At 36.7% G+C, this 23,046-nt stretch overlaps 2 protein-coding genes across 32 annotated transcripts in view; both read right to left on the bottom strand.

Annotated features, from left to right (window-relative positions):
- The window catches only part of LOC127507786 (major histocompatibility complex class I-related gene protein-like), a 60,891-nt gene that overhangs the window by 30,174 nt on the left and 7,671 nt on the right, over positions 1-23,046 (bottom strand). For 11 of the 29 annotated variants that reach the window (XR_007928438.1, XR_007928439.1, XR_007928436.1 and 8 more), the window contains exons 1-4: positions 2,005-2,205; positions 1,045-1,293; positions 446-724; positions 5-283 (exon numbers count right to left, since the gene is read on the bottom strand). The exons of 17 other annotated variants lie outside the window; for them this stretch is intronic. Coding sequence is in view for 3 of the 12 variants with exons in the window: in XM_051885128.1 (XP_051741088.1) it covers positions 5-283; positions 446-724; positions 1,045-1,293; positions 2,005-2,113 (916 nt within the window). In the remaining 9 variants the exon portion in view is untranslated. Of the gene's footprint in view, positions 1-4; positions 284-445; positions 725-1,044; positions 1,294-2,004; positions 2,206-23,046 lie in introns of those variants that run through there. One more of the 29 variants, XM_051885106.1, reaches the window with a different exon arrangement.
- LOC127507796 (major histocompatibility complex class I-related gene protein-like) lies at positions 9,867-21,637 on the bottom strand. Of its 3 annotated transcripts, none has more exons than XM_051885157.1 (5): positions 21,406-21,637; positions 14,166-14,414; positions 12,202-12,480; positions 11,749-12,027; positions 9,867-11,665 (listed from the first exon to the last, which is right to left on the bottom strand). In XM_051885157.1, the coding sequence occupies exons 1-5, from the start codon at positions 21,509-21,511 to the stop codon at positions 11,544-11,546; spliced, it is 1,035 nt and encodes a 344-aa protein (XP_051741117.1). In that variant the 5' UTR covers positions 21,512-21,637; the 3' UTR covers positions 9,867-11,543. The 3 variants fall into 3 exon arrangements, with proteins under 3 accessions (XP_051741117.1, XP_051741115.1, XP_051741116.1); XM_051885155.1 differs by having other exon boundaries at positions 9,867-11,668; positions 21,406-21,635; XM_051885156.1 differs by having other exon boundaries at positions 9,867-11,668; positions 11,749-12,024; positions 21,406-21,629.

Raw genomic sequence — 23,046 nt, 5'->3', positions numbered from 1 at the left:
TTACCCAAAGTGACGTCCAGTTTGTTGTCCAGACTGAGGTGTGTGGCAGAGCAGGTGTATTTGTGTTTTTCTGCACTAATCTCCAGACTCTTCCTCAGCTGGTACGTCCCGTCACCATTGGGCAGCAGATCTCCTCCAGTGATCTCATGATCAGATACAGGCTGTCCATCTCTGAACAGGGTCAGGTTGATGTGACGAGGGTAAAATCCTGTTGCCAAACAACTCACACGAAACCCTCCAGAATCTGAGTTTGCTTTCTGAATGAGTCTGACTCGGGGTTTTACTGCAGAAAAAAAACAAGAGATGATTCAGAGAACATTTTACATGTATAAATACATGGGTCACATTTAGGTTTATTTTAAATACTGAAGATTTACTCTAAACATCTGGAAATGTTTTCATAAAACACATTTAGGGAATTAAAGATGTGCTCTTGAGTACGTACTTTTTCTATTAATTTGATTTTCTCTCTTTTTGAGGTAATTCTTGAGAGTTGTTATACAAATTGAGTAAAAGGTATTTTCAACTTCCTGCTTAAATTTTTCCAGTTTGGGTTTGAGCTTATTTTGTGTAATATTTAAAATCACTTTATAAGTAAACTTGTTGTTAAAGTAATGCAGCTCATCTGTGGTGGAGCCTCTGGCAGCATCTCTGATAATCATCTGTCCAGGCTTGTCGAGGTCCAGCAGCTCACAGAAAACTAGTGTCTGATAAACTTCAAGATCTGTGAGGGAAATCAAAATCATAAAGGTGTCAAAAGGGTTTGTGTGTTTTATCTGCATGTTGATTATACAACATGACTTTTGATTATTCAGACAAAAAGATTTTTTTTTTTTTTTAAATATCAAGCATAATAATATTTTTTGTTATTTTTAAGAAAGAAACGATAATAGAAGATTATGCAAAACTATTTAAAAAATGTTTTCTTTTAATTCTGATATCACAGATTATTTCACCTAAAAAGCAAAATTTAAACAATTTAATATGTACAGTATGAAATGCATTTCATGCATTTTTAAATAGATTATTGAGCCACATACTCACTGTCATTTTGTCTGTCTTGCCTTAACAGTGCAGATATTCTCAAAAAGGAGTTATACTTGTAGCCACTTATTCCCTTTATGTGATCTGAATCAATCACATCATCCTCATTCGTCGTATTCCCTCTTGGAATATATGTTGTTGAATTATAGTATCCAACTGTGATGTCATCCAAAAATGTTGTGCAACTAAATTTAGGAAATTGTGTTTTTCCCTTAATGTAAGTTGAAAACAACCACAAAGAGTGAGAACCTGAAAAACAAAACAAAAAAACTAATTCATTATTGTTGGTTATTTTCATTATGAAGTAGTAGTAACCACAGTATATATATGAGACTGTATACAATAAAACTTTTAATCTTTGTTATTATTTATTTCAATCTAAAATATAAGCCTTGGAATCTTGGCAATGACTTTCACTTTCATTCACCATGAAAATGATAGGAGTAAGGGAAGCGGGGCATAACCTAAAACTTTACATTTCTCATTTTGTGTAAATTCACTTGTGGTTCAGAGTTTTTTATTCCCCACATTAATTTCACACATTTAGTACAAATATGTGGTCTTATTTAATTAATACACTGACTGTATAATTGTTTTTTTTTCTTTATTTACATTGCCCCAAAAGAATGAAAGTGAAATGATACAACACGAACCATCTGATCTAATCAAAAAAAGAATAGAAAAACTAAAATATTTTGTCAATAAAATACAAATAAATGTCAATAAATTACTAATATTCCGGATATTTTCCCAATATAGTGTTGGAATGACATCTAGTAAAGCCACACTAAGTTTTCTGACGCTAGTATGGAAACCTTCATGTATACAACTAGCCCTTTTAACGCACTGTTAAGGTCAGGGAGGACATGATACACGATAATCTGCATTAATCTTGAATTTATTCGTTAGAACACATTAGGTTTTAAAATTGTAATTACAATTAAAACGCAAACAACTTACCATCTGACGCAGATAGAGGTGAAAGTGCAAGCACAAAAACGAGGACATACGACTCTGTCCATTTGCACTGCATGCTTTTAGTCTTCAAATATATTGCAAAAATATACATGCAATTTGTGGCTTTGTCTCTTCGTCCAAGTCAGAGCCGTTGAGAAACAGAGTTGCGACACTCCCACAGAGTTCCATAGGAACTTTGGAATGCGGAAGTGACGCGTGTCGTGGAGCAGCTGATAGTTCCAAACACTGATAGTTCCAGCACTGAACCCCGTTCATTTTCAGTGATTCCGAAGTTCGCTCGCTGTTAAGTTGATGAAATTAGTGCATTTGAACGCATTACCTGACCTCTCATGATTCTAGTCAATAGTTGCATTTTATGTAACCAGCTTTAGTTAATGTTTATTGGAAGATAATAACGTTAGTTAGACTCTAAGCTAGCTTAAGTGATCAACACTTCACTAACTTTAGCTACCATAACCTGAAGTCAGTTGGGCTATATTTACCTTTACATTTACAAGTTCGTTGTCATGCAACGTTTATCTTCGGTTATTAGATTTGTTGTTAAAGATATCAACACAGTTGGCAGTTCATTAAAGTACCAGAGAATAGCACAGTAAGGAGGTTGCATACACTTAGTGGCCACTATATTTGGTACACCTTTACGATCTAATGTAATTCAATACAACAGCCATGAATTCTACTTTAATGAAGTTTATAATCTGCCAGAAATGTGTAAATTCAATACTGAGGTAATAGTTAAAGAAAATGTTGCTCTACTTTCTGTTCAGGTTTTTTTTTTTTTTTTTTTTTGCCCACCTATTTACATACATGAGGTGGCCAGAATATTAAACACATCTGGATATAAAGCAATTAAGTACAAAAACATCCCCACAAACTATGACCTCAATGCTAAATCATGTAATTAAATTTACACCTCTATGAGAGCATAGAAAAATCCCGAACATTATAGAAACATAAAAGCAGAATTTATGGCTGAGCTATCATAATGCAATAAAAAAATAAATTATCTTATCCCTTATTTGCATAATTTCATGGATGATCAAAATAATCAACCAGCTTCTTCCATAATGTTATTGTGTGGAAGAATAAAAATTTGAATAACAATAGTGATTTGTATATAGATATATATTTTTTCTCATGTAATTTCAAAATCTGTACTGGAGTACAGAGCCAAAATAACAGAAATCATGACAAATGTCCAAATAGTTATGGACCTAACTGTAGGTGTGTGCTCTCACTTCTGTAATGTCAACCTCATGAAAATGTTTGGGAAACATGTACAAACCTGATTCCAAAAAAGTTGGGACACTGTACAAATTGTGAATAAAAAAGGAATGCAATAATTTACAAATCTCATAAACTTATATTTTATTTACAATAGAATATAGATAACATATCAAATGTTGAAAGTGAGACATTTTGAAATGTCATGCCAAATATTGGCTCATTTTGGATTTCAAGAGAGCTACACATTCCAAAAAAGTTGGGACAGGTAGCAATAAGAGGCCGGAAAAGTTAAATGTACATATAAGGAACAGCTGGAGGACCAATTTGCAACTTATTAGGTCAATTGGCAACATGATTGGGTATAAAAAGAGCCTCTCAGAGTGGCAGTGTCTCTCAGAGGTCAAGATGGGCAGAGGATCACCAATTCCCCCAATGCTGCGGCGAAAAATAGTGGAGCAATATCAGAAAGGAGTTTCTCAGAGAAAAATTGCAAAGAGTTTGAAGTTATCATGATCTACAGTGCATAATATCATCCAAAGATTCAGAGAATCTGGAACAATCTCTGTGCGTAAGGGTCAAGGCCGGAAAACCATACTGGATGCCAATGATCTTCGGGCCCTTAGACGGCACTGCATCACATAGAGGAATGCTACTGTAATGGAAATCACAACATGGGCTCAGGAATACTTCCAGAAAACATTGTCGGTGAACACAATCCACCGTGCCATTCGCCGTTGCCGGCTAAAACTCTATAGGTCAAAAAAGAAGCCATATCTAAACATGATCCAGAAGCGCAGGCGTTTTCTCTGGGCCAAGGCTCATTTAAAATGGACTGTGGCAAAGTGGAAAACTGTTCTGTGGTCAGACGAATCAAAATTTGAAGTTCTTTTTAGAAAACTGGGACGCCATGTCATCCGGACTAAAGAGGACAAGGACAACCCAAGTTGTTATCAGCGCTCAGTTCAGAAGCCTGGATCTCTAATGGTATGGGGTTGCATGAGTGCGTGTGGCATGGGCAGCTTACACATCTGGAAAGGCATCATCAATGCTGAAAGGTATATCCAAGTTCTAGAACAACATATGCTCCCATCCAGACGTCGTCTCTTTCAGGGAAGACCTTGCATTTTCCAACATGACAATGCCAGACCACATACTGCATCAATTACAACATCATGGCTGCGTAGAAGAAGGATCCGGGTACTGAAATGGCCAGCCTGCAGTCCAGATCTTTCACCCATAGAAAACATTTGGCGCATCATAAAGAGGAAGATGCGACAAAGAAGACCTAAGACAGTTGAGCAACTAGAAGCCTGTATTAGACAAGAATGGGACAACATTCCTATTCCTAAACTTGAGCAACTTGTCTCCTCAGTCCCCAGACGTTTGCAGACTGTTATAAAAAGAAGAGGGGATGCCACACAGTGGTAAACATGGCCTTGTCCCAACTTTTTTGAGATGTGTTGATGCCATGAAATTTAAAATCAACTTGTTTTTCCCTTAAAATCATACATTTTCTCAGTTTAAACATTTGATATGTCATCTATGTTGTATTCTGTATAAAATATTAACATTTGAAACTTCCACATCATTGCATTTCTTTTTTTATTCACAATTTGTACAGTGTCCCAACTTTTTTGGAATCGGGTTTGTATTTAATCTGTCCTTCAGTGTATTAACCTTAACACTGTTTAACCTTAACAGTTCTCTCCAGCAGCAACAGGCTTGACTCGATTCAAGACCGTGTCTCCTCTGCGTTTTTTTGTTGCGTTTTGGTCGATCGGATCACAAGTGGATGAGGGAAACACATACACGTTTACACCTGGTATTTTAATACGTCTCTATTTCAGCCACTTCTGTCCTGTTTTCTTCGAGGGGAGGGTCTATGGGTGGGTAAATGTATGGGTTTTTTTCAGATCTTTCAATCTAATGGACAAAATAGGCTTGAGCAGTTTACATATGAACGTGCCCAGAGATGACAGGAAACATACTTAGAGCATCAGTGTTCGCTTCTGCTCTGACAGCCGCGAATGCTGTGAGTGTGTTAGAAATCAGGAAAGGTGAGAGAACATTGTGATTGGTACGTTTTTCGTCTTCAAACCAAACTTGGGTCTTCAGCCGACAAAGTTTAAATCCCACCTGGCTAGTGCGCTTCCCATAATGTTTACACATTATCTGCTGCTGCTGTCTGTCCCACTTAAAAACATTCAAACTGGTTGACAGCACGGATTTGTTTGGAACTATTGAAGCTACACGAACCACGTGACAGCGTGGCGGCGAGATCAAAGGGTGTGTCTCAATCAGCTCCCTAGCTCCCGAGCTCGTGAATCAGCAGAGGTGGAAAGTCCAGGGGTCAGAAAGTAAAAGTCCTGCCATATTTTTATTCCACTCACTGAAGCAGTGTTAAAGTTAATGAGATATTTAAGTGATTAATTGAGTGATGATTGACCATTATTGAAGACACCTGATGTTAACAAGCAGAATCACCAAAGAAGAAAAATCAACAGTCACCATCATGGAGATCATGGTTTGCTTCATTTGAGCTCTTGACCCTTGACTTATTAATATTATTTTTTGTTTGGCTGCTGTAACTGAGTTATAACACCCAGATAAGCAAAGAGAAAAGATGATCAGGTGGTGTTGGTTATGTTTTCATGTAATCATCATTGCCACGTCTGGAATTGGGATACTTTTACACTTGTGCTGTGATTACGCTACTTTTGGGATGGTTTTGTTGCACAGACCTGGCAACCCTCCACACCAAAGCCCCACCCCTTTCATGCACTCCGAAGTGCGTAGCCCCTGAATTGGGACGCAGCTTGCGATTGAGACAGCCCTTTAAAATGGCCGACTCCCTGGTCAGTGCCCTGACTACTGAACTAGTGAGCTGATTGAGACACACCCAAATAGTGGTCCCACCCTCATATTTAACGGCTCTGATCCAAGTACTCTTCATCTCCTTCTTCTGATGTTTAATGGCGATTGTCAGACCATCTTAAATGGTGCATTCACGCCACCTACTGGATAGGAGTGTAAAGCGCATAATGGTTGGGAAGCTGCCAAGCTGGGTTGCGTTTCCCAAAGCGAACTATGGTAGCAAGTTCGTTACCAATAGAGGAAGTCTTAGCTGTTTTATTGAAAATAATAATGTTTTAAGTCACCATTATGGAGGTAAGCACTTGCTTTAGTTGGGCTCCTGACTCTTGACTTCTTAGCTTTAATGTTTCTCTGGCTGCTGTAACTGTGTGTTTTTGAAGCACATTTGTTATAATAGAAGTTAGGATCAAGTTTGGAGATCTGCTTTAATGTCAATTTGTGAATTTTGCCTGCTGGTCTGCCTGCTTGTTTCTCTACACACCCGTATTTGATGGTTCCCACAGGAAGTTTACTATAAGTCCAGATTGTCTTATTCTAAATAAACTCTGCATCACTTTGAATGTCCTATCTTGTCTTGCTGTTAATATTGAACTTGACAAACTGAAAGGGAGTCTGTACAAATCACTGATCTTATTGTTGTACTTCTATCCACTGAAGAGCAAGGAATATTGATATTATCTCTGTAATACAGATACATGATCTGAGATTGTTTTTGATATTTTGACTTTGAAGTAGGCCAATGTAAACTGCTGCTGCTGTTATTCCAGTCTGGATCCTTTGAGCCATCTCTGTTTATATTTGTACTGTGCTATAATATGTTTAGAAGTTTTGTTAGAGGCAGAACTGTACACCATACTGCCATAATCAGTAGCTGCTCTTATCGGTGCACAGTATATACTTTTAAGAGACTGGCAACGTGCTCCCCATTCGACTCCAGCCAAACACTGTGGCAAGCAGAGCGGGACCGAGGGAACGGAGAATGGATCAAGCCTCGTATTGATATTTACCTTTTGGTGTAACAGCTGGAAGTAAAATGATAGTGAAAAGAATTCTGTCCACGGCAGCAGTTTTCCAGTGTAATTTGAGCTGCTGTAATGGCAGTAAACAAACTCTGTATGAAAGCTTTTACATTAAACACCTGGAATGTGGTTGATCTGGATTGACGGTATGCCTATAAAAAGGTTTGAAGTCACAAGGACATTAGTGCATTATGGCTCGGTGTAAAACACATTTTAGATGGTTTTGTGTTTTATAAAATATACATCCGCTAACAAACCTGTATCCTGAGAATCGCTTAGCACACTGTAGGTTACAACACCATAAAAAGATACTTGATATAGAAACTACCCACTAAACAAAGTCATGTCCAGAAGACATCTTTTCAACGTCTTTGTCACAAAACTCGTACGTTGAAAAGACGTCCACTGAGGAGCCAGAATGAAAGTTTTTATGACATCTTTTTTTTTTTTTTTTTTGAATTGTGAGCAAGACCAGAATTGAAGGACTCGAATCAGAGACCTTCTTGTTGTGAGGAGACATTTGTGCAGCCCTTTGCAGACTATTTTTTTCATGTTTATATGTAAAATAAAATGAAATAAATACAGGTACAAAACTCTGTTTGGATAGATGCTGAAACGTACAACATACACAGCAAAATCCTCAGTGAACACTGATCTGTGTTTATATGAGTCCGATCTACACAATGTAAAAAAAACACTGAAACAGTTGAAGAAAATTAGGTGATCAATAACTGACGATTGAGCATTTGGTAAAGTCAACTGCAAGTAAAAGACATTAAAGGTTTAGTTCACCCCAAAATGAAAATTCTGTCATTAATTACTCACCCTCGTGCCGTTTTACACCTGTAAGACCTTCGATGATCTTCGGAACACAAATTAAGATATTTTTGATGAAATCCGATGGCTCCGTGAGGCCTACATAGGGAGCAATGACATTTCCTCTCTCAAGATCCATTAATGTACTAAAAACATATTTAAATCAGTTCATGTGAGTACAGTGGTTCAGTATTAATATTATAAAGCGACGAGAATATTTTTGGTGCGCCAAAAAAACCAAAATAACGACTTATTCAGTGATGGCCGATTTCAAAACACTGCTTCATGAAGATTCAGAGCATAATGAATCAGCGTGTCGAATCATGATTCGGATCGCGTGTGAAACCGCCAAACTGCTGAAATCACGTGACTTTGGCGCTCCGAACTGCAGATTCGACACGCTGATTCATTATACTCCGAAGCTTCCTGAAGCAGTGTTTAGAAATCGGCCATGAGCTTGAGTTAAGTTATAGCACCATGTCACGTTGATTTAATGTCGCATTTTCATTGGCTGGACAGTAGACGTGGGTCGTAGCAGCAAACACCCTGTGCTTTGATCATGCTGAATTTCTGACACTGTCAGAAAATGATCATAGGCTATATCTTTGGTCGCAAGACCTGGAAAACAGCCGTCTTTGAACCTCTCTCACTGTACGACATAGGACCACCGATTAAGAGCCACAATCAGAGAACTCGCCACGATTGTTTCATAATGGCAATCTTTCATCTGGCTCAAGGCGGACAAGATGCATGTCTCGGATTTGCTCGTTGGATTTGCAAAATTTTCGGGTATTTTGGGTTTTTTGAAAAACCTACTTTTGCAAACTAGTCCTAGGTTTTTGACCAGATCGGAACCAAACCAGTGCAGAAATGTTCTCTGGAGTCTGAATATCAATAATCAAAAACAAGTTGCAATTTTGATTCAGGGTCGCTAAGGGGCGCCAAAATGAACGATGTGGGCGGAGCCACTTTTACTAAAATGGCTATAACTCGAGAACGAAATGAGATATTTGCACCAAACTCGGTACACATGTGTAGGGCCTCAATTTTTGGTCACATAAAAAAATTGCATCGATTGGACACTAGGTGGCACTATAACTTGAAAAATTTTTTAAAAAAACATGAAAACAGCTGTAACTATGCAACCGTTAGTCCGATCGACTTGAAATTTGGCATCCATTGTCTTGGTCCAAGGGAGCATGATAGTCTATGAGGACATTGCCGTATCTCAAAAAACATGGCCGCCATCGGCCAATGAATTTTGAGCACCAATTAGACAAGGTTAATGGAGGCCGATCGGAACGAAACTCAGTGGGCATGTTCGACTCATGGTCCTAGAGGTCTGTAAGAATTTTGAAAGAAATCGGCCACTAGTTGGCGCTAACGAGATTTATGCCTCTGTAATCACGTGGTGTTTCACAGATCCATACAATATGCATATCATTTGATAGATCTCCTCCTGCTAAACAACTTTGCCTCAAGAACCAATGTTGTCAATCAAATCGTTCATTAATTATTCACAAATATCTGAAAAACCTACTTTTGCGAACTAGTCCTAGGTTTTTCGCCCAATCGGAACAAAACCAGTGCAGGAAAATTCTCTGGACTCTCTAGATCAATAATTATCAAAAAAAAGTTGAACTTTACCCTTTGGGTACATGGTTTAAACTGATCAACATTAAGTGTTAATGATAATGGCTATATTGTTGTAATTTATGTTTTTGCATAATGTGCAAAGTTTTAAAGAGTACATGACTCCATTTCAAGTTACAAGTCACCAATTTCAAAACAACTTGAGTAAAAGTCTTAGAGTGTCTGATTTTAGTATTTTACTCATACTAAATATAGGCTCAAAGATGCACTAGTCCTCAACATCAAAGAGACATGCCAGTGAAACACAAGAAACAGTTTGTGAGAAGAGCAATCATATTTATTTTCTATAATCAAAATAAAACTGAACACGTCAAAATTGCAATAAATCAAGGTCGACACAACAACCTTTTAAACGTCTATAGACAATCAAGTGTTAGTAAAGCTCAAGTGCTCAAAAAGATCTCTTCAATATAACAGATATATAAAATAATGTTAAGTAAAATTAAAAGTCAAAGCCTTCTTGCACTGGAAGTGCTGGTTTCAGTCTCATTGGCGGCTCCAGTCATGTCCTCATCTCATATATAAAACACTACAGATTCACAACTACTTGCTAATGCACTCGCATTCACGTAAATTAGTTCGGGTGAGTAAGAGCAAATCACACAAGATGTAGGACTTGCAGTACCCTGTAGATGGCATTTGCTTCTTTTATAGCAGAAATGAACTGCTGCAGAAAAAGTTAGGTGCCATGCAAAATGTAATGTGAGGTGAAGTAAAGAGTACATATACTTATTCAGAAATGTAGTCAATGTAGTCAAGAGTAAAAGTACAGTAACTAATCACATTTACTCAAATACTTTACACCTCTGATAAAGTCATAATGCGTAACAGATTTTGTTTTAGGACAGTAATTATTGAATATAAAAATTCATAAAAACAAAATACCAGTCAAAATCAAAAATTCAAATAAAAGAACATAAGTTACAAAAAGATAAAATGTTATGACAGTCAAAAATGAAATGTAGTCAGATTCTCAAAGGTTATTTCCAATCCAAAGCAAACAAGATGAATATGTAAAATGACATAAATATGATTTAATATATAGACCACTCATGTGCATCCTGCGGTTTATTCAGTCATATTAAATGATTAAGAGGTTAATAGCACTGAAATTATTTATATAGATTAATGGTTAAGAAAACTATAGTGCAGACATAGTATACTTAAAAAAAAAAAAGAATAGACTACACAAAAAATATATAAAGTGAAGCAAGGTAAATTGTGCTAAATGTGGCTCAGCTTACATGAATTCACCCCACAAGACAACAGATTTTACAGTTGTACAACTAGGCCTACTGCATTTACATTCATTTGTAATGTGTATATAAGATATAGGGGTATAAAAAATGTTATTGTATCGTAATTGTATTGTAATTGTATCGGCATACTTGAATAAAATAAAATAATAAGACAATTTGAGAGAAAGCAGATTAGCCAGAACAAGAAGAATCCTCCTGACGCATATTAGACATTTTGGTTTTCATGTAACTAACGGCAACAATGACAAATCCCAAGAACATCGAAGCATTGCAGTATGCCGAAGTTAGGACTACCACTTAGGCTACGTTTACACTACTGCATTTTCAGTGTAGATGCACCAAAACGGAGACTTCTGAAAACGAAGACGTGGCTGCCCACATTCACTCCCTGATTGGGTCTTCTGGATCATTGCGTATCCTTCCCTGATTCATCAAGCCCCTATCATATTGTTATGCCCCTACCATTATGCTACTGACTGTGTAAATAATAACATGGAGATGGCTTTGCTGACTTTGTTGTCCTTTTTAGCAGCTATTGTGCAGTTTACTCTGCATTTTATAATACTGAAGCGTCGTGTAGTGTGGAGAGAGCTCTTTTCTGAAACGCAGTGGAAACGCCAGCATGGACAAGGATAATTTTCATTTTAAAATGCAGTGTTAAAACAAAAACGCACTAGTGTGGACATAGCCTTAGTCGTCCTGCTTGCCTTCTCATCCAAACAACTGCCAAAATCACAGATATCGCACATACCAACATCACGACAGCAACTCCTATGTGAAGTCTGGAAGGTTCATCTTCTAAAAGAGGAAGCATTTAGAATAAGATCAATACATTAAGATTTTATCTGATACTTTCTGTTTCTGCCAAAGTTCATTACCTAAATCAATGATCAGTTTGTTGTCCAGACTGAGGTGTGTGGCAGAGCAGGTGTATTTGTGTTTGTCTGCACTGATCTCCAGACTCTTCCTCATCTGGTACGTCCCGTCACCATTGGGCAGCAGATCTCCTCCAGTGATCTCATGATCAGATACAGGCTGTCCATCTCTGAACAGGGTCAGGTTGATGTGACGAGGGTAAAATCCTGTCGCCAAACAACTCACACGAGACCCTCCAGAATCTGAGTTTGCTTTCTGAATAAATCTGATATTTGGTGCTGCTGTGAAAAAAACAACAAGAAAACAAGAGGTGATTCAGAGAATGTTTTACATGTATAAATACATGGGTCACATTTAGGTTTATTTTAAATCCTGAAGATTTACTCCAGATTTACATCTGGAAATGTTTTCATAAAACACATTTAGGGAATTAAGAGGTGCCCCTGAGTACGTACTTTTTCTATTTATTTGATCTTCTCTCTTTTTAAGGTAATTCTTGAGAGTTTTTATGCAAACTGGGTGAAAGGTATGTGCAAATTCCTGCTTAAATACTTCCAGGTGCGGTTTGATCAGTTCTTGTTTAATATTTACAGTCACAGTATAAGTAAACGTGTTGTTAAAGTAATGCAGCTCATCTGTAGTGGAGCCTCTAGCAGAATCTTTGATAATCATCTGTCCAGGCTTGTCGAGGTCCAGCAGCTCACAGAAAACTAGTGTCTGATAAACATCAAGACCTGTGAGGGAAAAGAGGGAGAAGATTGTCATGAATTGGCCTCCTTCAACACGCTTTGTTTAGTAAACCATTTTTAAGAAAAATTTCCATTTTAATAACTCTAAAATAGTCATGGCCTTGTAAACATTTTCAAATGATCTGATTGTCAGGTTTGACCCAGGACTCTTATTTTGTAGTGTTTCCTGTTCCCTTAGTTTTCTGTGCCAGTTTTGTAGTCCCCTTGTTCATTGGTCCTCTTGTTTGCCCCCCAGGTGTGTCAGGTGTCAAGTGTGTCTTGTTACCCTTGTTAGCCTGTCTGTATAGACCTGTGTTTTGGTCTGTGTTTAACTCCACTTTTAGACATACACTCGAAAACTTCCCTAAGCACTTCCCCTCGGGAGAATCCCCGTCCCCATTTTGAAGTGCATTCAACTTTGTCAAATGGACGAGGAAAGTTTATTTGGACAGACCCTCGACCCCTTCATTTTATCAGAGGGTGCTAATCTACTCAACATGTACACTTCAGGCAGATCCATAGACCACAATGCACCGTGATTGTGACATCACAGGAGATTGTGCATAATTTACTCCCAGCTATCTTAAGCTGACTGTTTTTAACACATTTATGGTTTATTGTATTATCATTTTCGTTTGTGTATTTTTTAATATTTAATATAATATGTTAATATATTCATATTTAATATTTGTTTATATTTAGAGCCCAAGCATACATACAGGACTATGATGCGTAAATCAAATTCATATAGAAAAAACTAAATAATAAATCAGCTCCATTTTTTTAATCTTCCTCATCTGAACTTGAATGAGCAGCAAAAGTAAAGCACAGACATTTCAAAATAAGAGTCCTGCTGTATTTTGGTCTGTTCATTAATCAAAGTCGTATGTATATCAGTTTCCCCTGATTGTTATTTGGTTACACAAACCAAATTTAATATATTTATATATTTATTTCCATTTATATTTATATTTATTTTCATTTGATTCAAAGTAAACTGTTGTAGCTTCAAGAAGGAAAGACTAAGAACATTATTTGACACATTATTCAATATAAAGATTTTACTAGCATCAGGGTTATTATATTTAACTAAAACCATTAAAAAACATTTTTCATTGCTTGAAATAAAGTTATACAAACTAAACAGATATGTTTAAAAACAACAAAAAATAAAACTAAAAACAAAACAAAATTAAAACTTAATGAAAAATTAAAGCAGAAAATATAAAAATCTAATCAGTTTCAAAATATTAACAAAAACTGTAATAGTATTAAGTGAAAATAGTGACATTCATTTCAGAGATGAAAAGATGAACATGCTGAAACTGTAAAGGGGAGATATATAAACACAACAGGATGACTAAAAGTAAGTGATTTAATAATTTAAGTTCATTGTGTGGCTCTTAAAAAAATTATTTAGTGCCTGTTTTTTCCCCCTATATAGGAGCCAATGGCTCCTTAATGATTTTTTTTTGTCTGGAGCCCTGATAGAAGTGTATACCAAAGGTTTTCTTTTAATTCTGATATCACAGATTATTTCACCAAAAAAAAATAAAAAAATCAATTTAAAACCATACATTAAAAATATGCTTATCATAAAGATGTATTTAAGCAATTAAATACGTACAGTATGAATTGCATTTTATGGATTTTTAAATAGATTAATAGATGTCATTGAGCCACATACTTACTGTCATTTTGGCTGTCTTGCCTTAACAGTGCAGATCTTCTCAAAAAGGAGTCATACATGTAGCCACTTATTACCTTTATGTAATCTGAATCAATCACATCATCCTCATTAGTCGTATTCCCTCTTGGAATATATGTTGTTGAATTATAGTATCCAACTGTGATGTCATCCAAAGATGTTGTGTAACTAAATTCAGGAAACTGTGTTTTTCCCTGAAGGTAAGTTGAAAGCAACCACAAAGAGTGAGAACCTGAAAAACAAATTGATTCTTGTTGATTCTTGTTATTATGAATAAGTAACTTCCTATCCATTTCTACCATAGTATATATGAGATGTATACAATAAAACATTTAAGCTTTATTATGTTTTTATTTTTAATTTAAAGGATTAGTTCAATTTTGAAATGAAAACAACCCCAAGCTTTACTCACCCTCAAGCCATCCTAGGTGTATATGACTTTCTTCTTTCTGATGAACATAATCACATAAATATTAATAAATATCCTGATGCATCCAAGCTTTATAATGGGAGTGATGGGATCAATGAGTATGAGCTGAATAAAGTGTCTCCCTCCACATCCTTCCATCATAAATATGTGCTCCACACAGCTCCGGGGGGTTAATAAAGGCCTTCTGAAACGATGCGTTTGTGTAAAAAAAAAAATCCATATTTAAACAAGTTATGAAGTCAAATATGTAGCTTTCGCCAGAACGCCTTCCGTATTGAAGTTACAAAGCAAGTGTAAACTGGCGTCACGTCAGTTACACTTTTTCCCTGTAAGTTGAATAGGGAAGGTGTAGGACGTAGCGTAAGCTTTGTGAACTGCAAGAGTTTTACACTTTCTGCGTATGTTGAATATGGAAGGCGGCTCGTGCGGAAGCGAGATATTTTACTTCATAATTGGTTAACCTTTTGAGCGGTAAGGTCCCACTTGTGGGATTTTTATTTCTGTGCCCCTGAGAGTACGGCTGTGAGACGGACGTGCTCAGTGCTTGTCATATATCACAACTATGCAGTGTTTTCAGCCACATAATGTTTTTTTTAGGGTTTCAGACATTTAAATATGCATAAGCACTAGTAAAACAATACATTTAGAGTTTATAAAACACACTGTTGTCAGACATCAGTGGAAGCAGCAATAACAATCCATTCAAATATAATTTGCCGACATTTATTCATATCAGACACACATAATGGGCCAAAGTAACTATAAAGTTTACTCTATTATTCTTCCAGTTCACCAGCCACTTACTTGGATATATTTCGGGAGAAACTGATGTATTCACCTGCTGTAAATCCGACTGACAGGACTCTGCGAACTGCGGCGCAAACTAAGATGGCGGCGCCCATCTTGCGTTATAGATCAAGATAAAGATCATTTATAAAGGTTTTTAAGTGACAAAACACACTCACTTACACATATTTGAGAATCGGAATATCAGATAGTTGATGACATGGTAAGCAAGTTTGTGATTATTTTAAATAAAAAAAAATAAAAAATAATAGCGATCCATCTGTCATACAGTGTTATTGTGGCTGCGTTCAGCATACATGACACGTCGCCATGGAAACAATAAGGGCAAACGTTCTAAAGTTTATGATGGATGGATGTGGATGGAAGCACTTTCTTCAGCTCATACTCATTGATCCCCATCACTGCCATTATAAAGCTTGGATGCGTCAGGACATTTATTAATGTATCTGCAATTATGTTCATTAGAAATAATAAAGTCATTGTTATGACCCTTGAAATGGTCTAGGGTACAGGGGTATAACATTTAAAATTGACATTAAAAAGAAACACATACAAACAATGTGCGGGACAAAGAACCATGAAGCCGATTAAGTGAGTTGACTTTGAAAGCTTAATTAAACTGTTGGGTTTACATAAAAAACTTAAGGAAACTGATTGCCTTAAATTTAGAGATTTAAGTACACTGAAGTTAAAATTAAAAATGATTAAATATTGTTTTATAATTGCTTAAACTATAGCAAGAGGCTGAACACTGTTAAGACCATATATTTTTAAAATCATATTAGGAAAAAACATTTTGTATTACTTCTACATCTAGACACACAGAGACATCAAGAATCAGCGTATAAATCTCAACAATGGCGACATGCTTAATGCTGCAATGCATGCTGGGAGCCATGGATGAGTTTTATACTATGATGGCTCCCAGCATGCATTGCATGTCACCATTGTTGAGATCAAGTATAAACCTTGGGATGAAATCTGTGGATATTTAATGATGATGTCAACAGCACAGATCATTCCCAGAATTTCCTTTGTTTTTTCACCATAACAGCTGTGTCTTATAAACAACGACTGAGCTACAACAACCAGAGAAACACAAACACTAACTTAAAAGAAAAAAGTCAAGAGCCCAACTAAAGCAAACACTTTCCATCATGTATGGTCCATTGTTGCAACTTTGAGTAAAAAATGCTTGAGAAATTTAAGGCAGTTTCTACATAATGTGAACAAGATTTTTAAGGAAACTATTTTAACTTTAAGTTCAGTGTACTTAAATCTTTAAGTTGACTGAACTAAGTACTCAATTTGTAAAACTGAATTACCAATCCTCAAGATTTCTAAGTACTCTTTACTATGTGGTAGCTAGTTTTATCAATTCAAAATGATGAGTTAACTTACTTGCTAAATTTAAGGCAATCGGTTTCTTTAAGTTTTTTATGTAAACCCAAAAGTTTAATTAAGCTTTCTAAGTAAACTCAATTCATTTGTGAATACAAAGTAAAGGTATAAAGGTATGATGGTAAGCGTAAACAGACAAAAATAGTGGAAAATATATATACAGTATTTACAGAAACAAACGTGGGGGGGGAGAAGGGACGCGGGCGGTGCCAAAAACAAAAAGAAAATAACAAAACCAAACAAGTCTACCAAAACTACCAAAAAGAAAATGTGAAAAAGTAAAGTCTTCAGCGTCCGAGACGCCCTAACTAACCTACACTGCCTAGCCAAAATCCAAAAGTACATGATCCAAACTGCCCAATATTTTTCAAAAAAATCCTCCAGGTCCCAAAAATGCTTCAGGTTTCCAGCATCTTTTGTGTATTTGAACCCTTTACAGCAGTGACTGTATGATTTTGAGATCCATCTTTTCAAGCTGAGGACAATTGAGGGACTCAAACACAACTATTAAAAAAGGTTCAAACATTCACTGATGCTCCAGAAGGAAACACAATGCATTAAGAGCCGGGGGGGTAAAAACCTTTTGAATTTGAAGATCAAGGAATATTGTACTTATTTTGTCTTCTGGAAAACATTTAAGTGTCTTCTGTTGCTTCCGAAGGGCAGTGCTAAATTTAAATAAAATAATTTAAACAAAATAAGAAAAATTTTCAAAAGTTTTCACCCCCCAGCTCTTAATGCATTGTGTTTCCTGCTGGATCATCAGTGAATGTTTGAACCTTTTTTAATAGTTGAGTCCCTCAGTTGTCCTCAGTGTGAAAAGATGGATCTCAAAATCATTCAGTCACTGCTGGAGAGTGTTCAAATATGCAAAAAATCATTGAAAACTGAAGAATCTGCAGGACCTGAAGGATTTTTCTGAAGAACAGAGCTCAGTTTAACTGTTCAGGACAAACAAGTGACTCATGAACAACCATCACAAAACAAACAATCAGCCGTGGATCATCCAGGTAATGACACACAGTATTAAGAATCAAGGGTTCACAAACTTTTGAGCGTTTTTATAAATTCAGCTATTTTTTTTGCCTTGTGGACCATATGTAAACATTTTTTATGTAAAATATCTTACTTCAGAGTTTTTTTTTCCCCACATTAATTTCAAACATGTCTAGTACAAATATATTGTCTTGTTTCTTTAATACAGTGTACACTTTTTTCTTTATAAAGAATGGTAGTGAACAGTGACAACATGTCCCATTGTAAGATATGACTGCTTAAAATGATCTAATAAAACAATATACTGGACAAAATAAAATATTTAGTCAATAAAATACAATTATTAACTTTTTCCATACAAAATAATGGACATTTTTTTTAAAAATTAAAAATAAACTTTTGGAGTTTGACAGTGAACACTGCAAAACACAGCTATACAGCATAGTTCAAAACAGTTCAAGCAGCTCTATATCCCACAATTCAATTTGATTGTGACGTCACAGCATATCACGCTTAACTGATGATATATCAAATATTTTGAGAATTAATCGCATAATAGTGAATAATATATTAATTATGTTGAGATTTAATCGCATAATACTTGCAGCTAGCTTATGTTCACAGTCAAAGTTTATACTATTGATTAGGGATGCACCGTATCGGTATCGGCCGATACCAAGCTCATACATCAGGCTGTCTTTGAGTTCACAAGAACAACGGTTAAAGTTACTCGTCAGGGTAAGAATACCAAAATACCTCCGTTAAATTAGGTCTAATACATGGAGAGTCACGCAGACCTATAACAACCCAGCCACAACACATAATTGCGAATAACATGCCTCACCTTAACACAGGCCTGGGGTCAGCTTCCTTTGCTGTTCGAGTTAACGTACAAAACATGAGTGGAATTTGCACCGCAGCGCCCCCACACCTTGATGCTCATGACAAGAACAGCATGTATAGTTATCTTTATTTAAGTGAATTAGGTTTAAATCGCCGTCATGCATGAATGAATGATATTTTTTTACACATATTAATCCACGATGATCACATTACACAAAACTGAAATTGCACGTCAAAATAACACGTTGTCAATATTTTTTGAGACCCCCCAAAATTTCACAAATCACGTTTTCAGGGGAGCAAAGCTCCCCCTAGCTCCCCCGTAGCTCGCACCCTGCCGATACCAAAGACCGATACCTCACGTGACGTAACTGACAGAATTTTTCGTGCACAGAGACACAGGAGGCAGCAGCAGAAACAATGTCCTCAAGGGACTGGAAATACTTCAAATTAATGATGACAACACACACATTGCGAACTGCAAGCTTTCAATCACAATTCGTTATCGATTAGTGAAGGCTGAATCGTGCTGAATGACAAAGAAGCTCTCCCTCCGTGCGCGCGCGCTCTCTCTTTTTCTTGCGCGCGATCAGTTCTCCTCGCGCCTGAATGGTCAAATGCACACATAGATGTCAAAATGTCCATCGTGTGGATTATCTCACGTAAATACAGTCGGTTATGGCTTAAGTGGACGTAAACATCTGGGTGAAAACAGGGATATGTGTCGGTGTCTATGGATTCGGTCTTAAAGGGACCGTAGCCTATATTTGTCATTAATGTTAATAAAACAACAAAAGATGTTAAATAAATGTATACATGGTAAATAAACCTACTGTATCTGAAAAACAAGCTTATTTAATTTGTATCTGTATAGTATTTGTTGTATTGTTTGTAATTTGTTTGTAAATTTCTTTTTATATAACAACAATTATATTGGTAATTATGCCCTTTAAAGGTTATTGGACACTGTGAAATTTTTGTTCTTTAAGTTTGTGACAAGCACATAAAAATTATTACTTTTTTCATTAGAGTAATAATAAAGAAGCTGTCCTACATTCATTAGTCTCACTGTGTTGTACTTCGAAAACTAAGATAGATCGAAAACTTTGGATTTCATGAGAGCTACACATTCCAAAAAAGTTGGGACAGGTAGCAATAAGAGGCCGGAAAAGTTAAATGTACATATAAGGAACAGCTGGAGGACCAATTTGCAACTTATTAGGTCAATTGGCAACATGATTGGGTATAAAAAGAGCCTCTCAGAGTGGCAGTGTCTCTCAGAAGTCAAGATGGGCAGAGGATCACCAGTTCCGCCAAATGCTGTGACGAAAAATAGTGGAGCAATATCAGAAAGGAGTTTCTCAGAGAAAAATCGCAAAGAGTTTGAAGTTATCATCATCTACAGTGCATAATATCATCCAAAGATTCAGAGAATCTGGAACAATCTCTGTGCGTAAGGGTCAAGGCCGGAAAACCATACTGGATGCCCGTGATCTTCGGGCCCTTAGACGGCACTGCATCACATACAGGAATGCTACTGTAATGGAAATCACAACATGGGCTCAGGAATACTTCCAGAAAACATTGTCGGTGAACACAATCCACCGTGCCATTCACCGTTGCCGGCTAAAACACTATAGGTCCAAAAAGAAGCCATATCTAAACATGATCCAGAAGCGCAGGCGTTTTCTCTGGGCCAAGACTCATTTAAAATGGACTGTGGCAAAGTGGAAAACTGTTCTGTGGTCAGACGAATCAAAATTTGAAGTTCTTTTTGGAAAACCTCGACGCCATGTCATCCGGACTAAAGAGGACAAGGACAACCCAAGTTGTTATCAGCGCTCAGTTCAGAAGCCTGCATCTCTGATGGTATGGGGTTGCATGAGTGCGTGTGGCATGGGCAGCTTACACATCTGGAAAGGCATCATCAATGCTGAAAGGTATATCCAAGTTCTAGAACAACATATGCTCCCATCCAGACGTCGTCTCTTTCAGGGAAGACCTTGCATTTTCCAACATGACAATGCCAGACCACATACTGCATCAATTACAACATCATGGCTGCGTAGAAGAAGGATCCGGGTACTGAAATGGCCAGCCTGCAGTCCAGATCTTTCACCCATAGAAAACATTTGGTGCGTCATAAAGAGGAAGATGCGACAAAGAAGACCTAATGGGACAAGAATGGGACAACATTCCTATTCCTAAACTTGAGCAACTTGTCTCCTCAGTCCCCAGACGTTTGCAGACTGTTATAAAAAGAAGAGGGGATGCCACACAGTGGTAAACATGGCCTTGTCCCAACTTTTTTGAGATGTTGATGCCATGAAATTTAAAATCAACTTATTTTTCCCTTAAAATGACACATTTTCTCAATTTAAACATTTGATATGTCATCTATGTTGTATTCTGAATAATATATTTAAATTTGAAACTTTAAACTGCACATCATTGCATTCCTTTTTTATTCACAATTTGTACAGTGTCCCAACTTTTTTGGAATCGGGTTTGTATGTTTCCCATATATGGAAATGTATTATGTAATATATCGCATATATTTTGTAGTATATTCCCAGATATTTTTGATCCGTAAGGGACAGTTCACCAGGTTGTGCCCCGCTCTACCCTAACTCACTATTAAGGTCAGGCAGGACATGATCCGCGATAATCTTAATTAATCTTCATTTATTCGTTGAAAAAGAAGGTTTTACATTTTTAATAACATTTAATAACGTAAACAACTTACCATCTGACGCAGGTGGAAGAGAAAGTGTAAGTAAAAAAGCGAGTACATACGATTCTGTCCATTTGCGCTGCATGCTTTTAGTCTTCAAATATGTTGCAATGTACATGCAAAGGAACCAGCATGTTAGATTACAATACGGCTGCGTCTCTTAGACTGTCTTGTTGTTTCGTTTTGATTATTTCAGTCGATTTTGCTCGAAAGGGAGCGATAATGGGGTGGGACGGGACATCCGATCCAAACTTCTAATTCAAACCATACAGCTGGAGCAGTGGCGTGCACAGGCGGGTGGGGGGTGTTTGGGTTTCTCCCTCAGCCAAAATCGCGTTCCGCAAATTTTCCTTGTGTTGACTCATGTCTGAATGTCACAGTTGAGCTCAAACATTTACATATGAAACAGTTTAAAAGTTTACAAACTCTTGATTCTTAATACTGTGTGTGGTTACTGGATGATCTATGACTGTTTTTTTGTTTTGTGATGGTTGTTCATGAGTCCCTTGTTTGTCCTGAGCAGTTAAACTGAGCTCTGTTCTTCAGAAAAATCCTCCAGGTCCTGCAGATTCTTCAGTTTTCCAGCATCTTTTGCATATTTGAACCCTTTCCAGCAGTGACTGAATGATTTTGAGATCCGTCTTTTCACACTGAGGACAACTGAGGGACTCAAACACAACTATTAAACAAGGTTCAAACATTCACTGATGCTCCAGAAGGAAACACGATGCATTAAGACCCAGGGGGTGAAAACATTTAAACAAGATGATGTGCAAGTTTTTTTTATTTTGTTTAAAGATCATATTTTTTCATTTAGTACTGCCCTTCGGGAGCAACAGAAGATACTTACATGTTACATGGAAATTAGTGCAATGAAAAGAGAATAAGCACTCATTTAGCTCCTAAATGTATTTTCTTTTGCACTAGATGCCACTACATGCATTCAGTTTAGATTGCATGGTTTTAGTTGATTAACATGATCTGTGAAGATATGGCTCTGTGTGAAACACATTTTAGATTACTAAAATAAGGTTTTAATGTGATTATTGATAAAAGATTATAAAAAACATTTTTCATGTATAGCCTATATTTGCTCTGTCAGTACCCTGTCATCCATCCTCTTTTATATTCTATTACTTCTTTTGTGAATGTTTTGTTCTACAATACTAACATGATATTCAGTATTTATGACACTAACATGTACATTCGTATCTTTAAAGCTTATTTCTTACATATGCCACACATTGTAATTCTTAATATTGACTTATATTTATCAGACTGTCACATACTTACAGTTCAGATGGATAAATGTGCAAACAGGTTTTGTTTTGGGACATTTGGCATGATCTCAGATTGCTCACTTTTAAATTGATACATTTATTAAATTGATCAGTTGATCACCTCAAACGTTACAATAATTAAACAAAACTTTAAACAAAATATTTAAAGGTGCAATATGTAGGATTTTCTGTCCGCTAGAGGTCGCTAGAGGCCTATTCAAAACAAAGGTGTAGCTTGATGACGCCAAGTTTAAGCGCGAAATCTTGGGACATGTGGTCTTCACCTCACAGCCGGTGGAAATGAATCGGGATGGGACTCGATTATGCGATTATTAACGTTACTGTAGTATGAAGCAGAGCGGGACTGAGCGTT

The sequence above is a fragment of the Ctenopharyngodon idella genome, chromosome 24, assembly GCF_019924925.1.
Source record: "Ctenopharyngodon idella isolate HZGC_01 chromosome 24, HZGC01, whole genome shotgun sequence".
In the NCBI taxonomy this organism is placed as follows: Eukaryota; Metazoa; Chordata; class Actinopteri; order Cypriniformes; family Xenocyprididae; genus Ctenopharyngodon; species Ctenopharyngodon idella.
This window is presented reverse-complemented; position numbering and strand designations above follow the sequence as displayed.

Coding starts and splice junctions, on each gene's coding strand:
- LOC127507796 (XM_051885155.1), bottom strand. CDS start 21,511: ATGTACATTGCAACATATTTGAAGACTAAAAGCATGCAGCGCAAATGG. Junction 14,415..21,405: donor TCTTCCACCTGCGTCAGATG/GTAAGTTGTTTA, acceptor TTTGTTTTTCAG/GTTCTCACTCTTTGTGGTTG. Junction 12,481..14,165: donor GCAAGACAGCCAAAATGACA/GTAAGTATGTGG, acceptor TTTCCCTCACAG/GTCTTGATGTTTATCAGACA.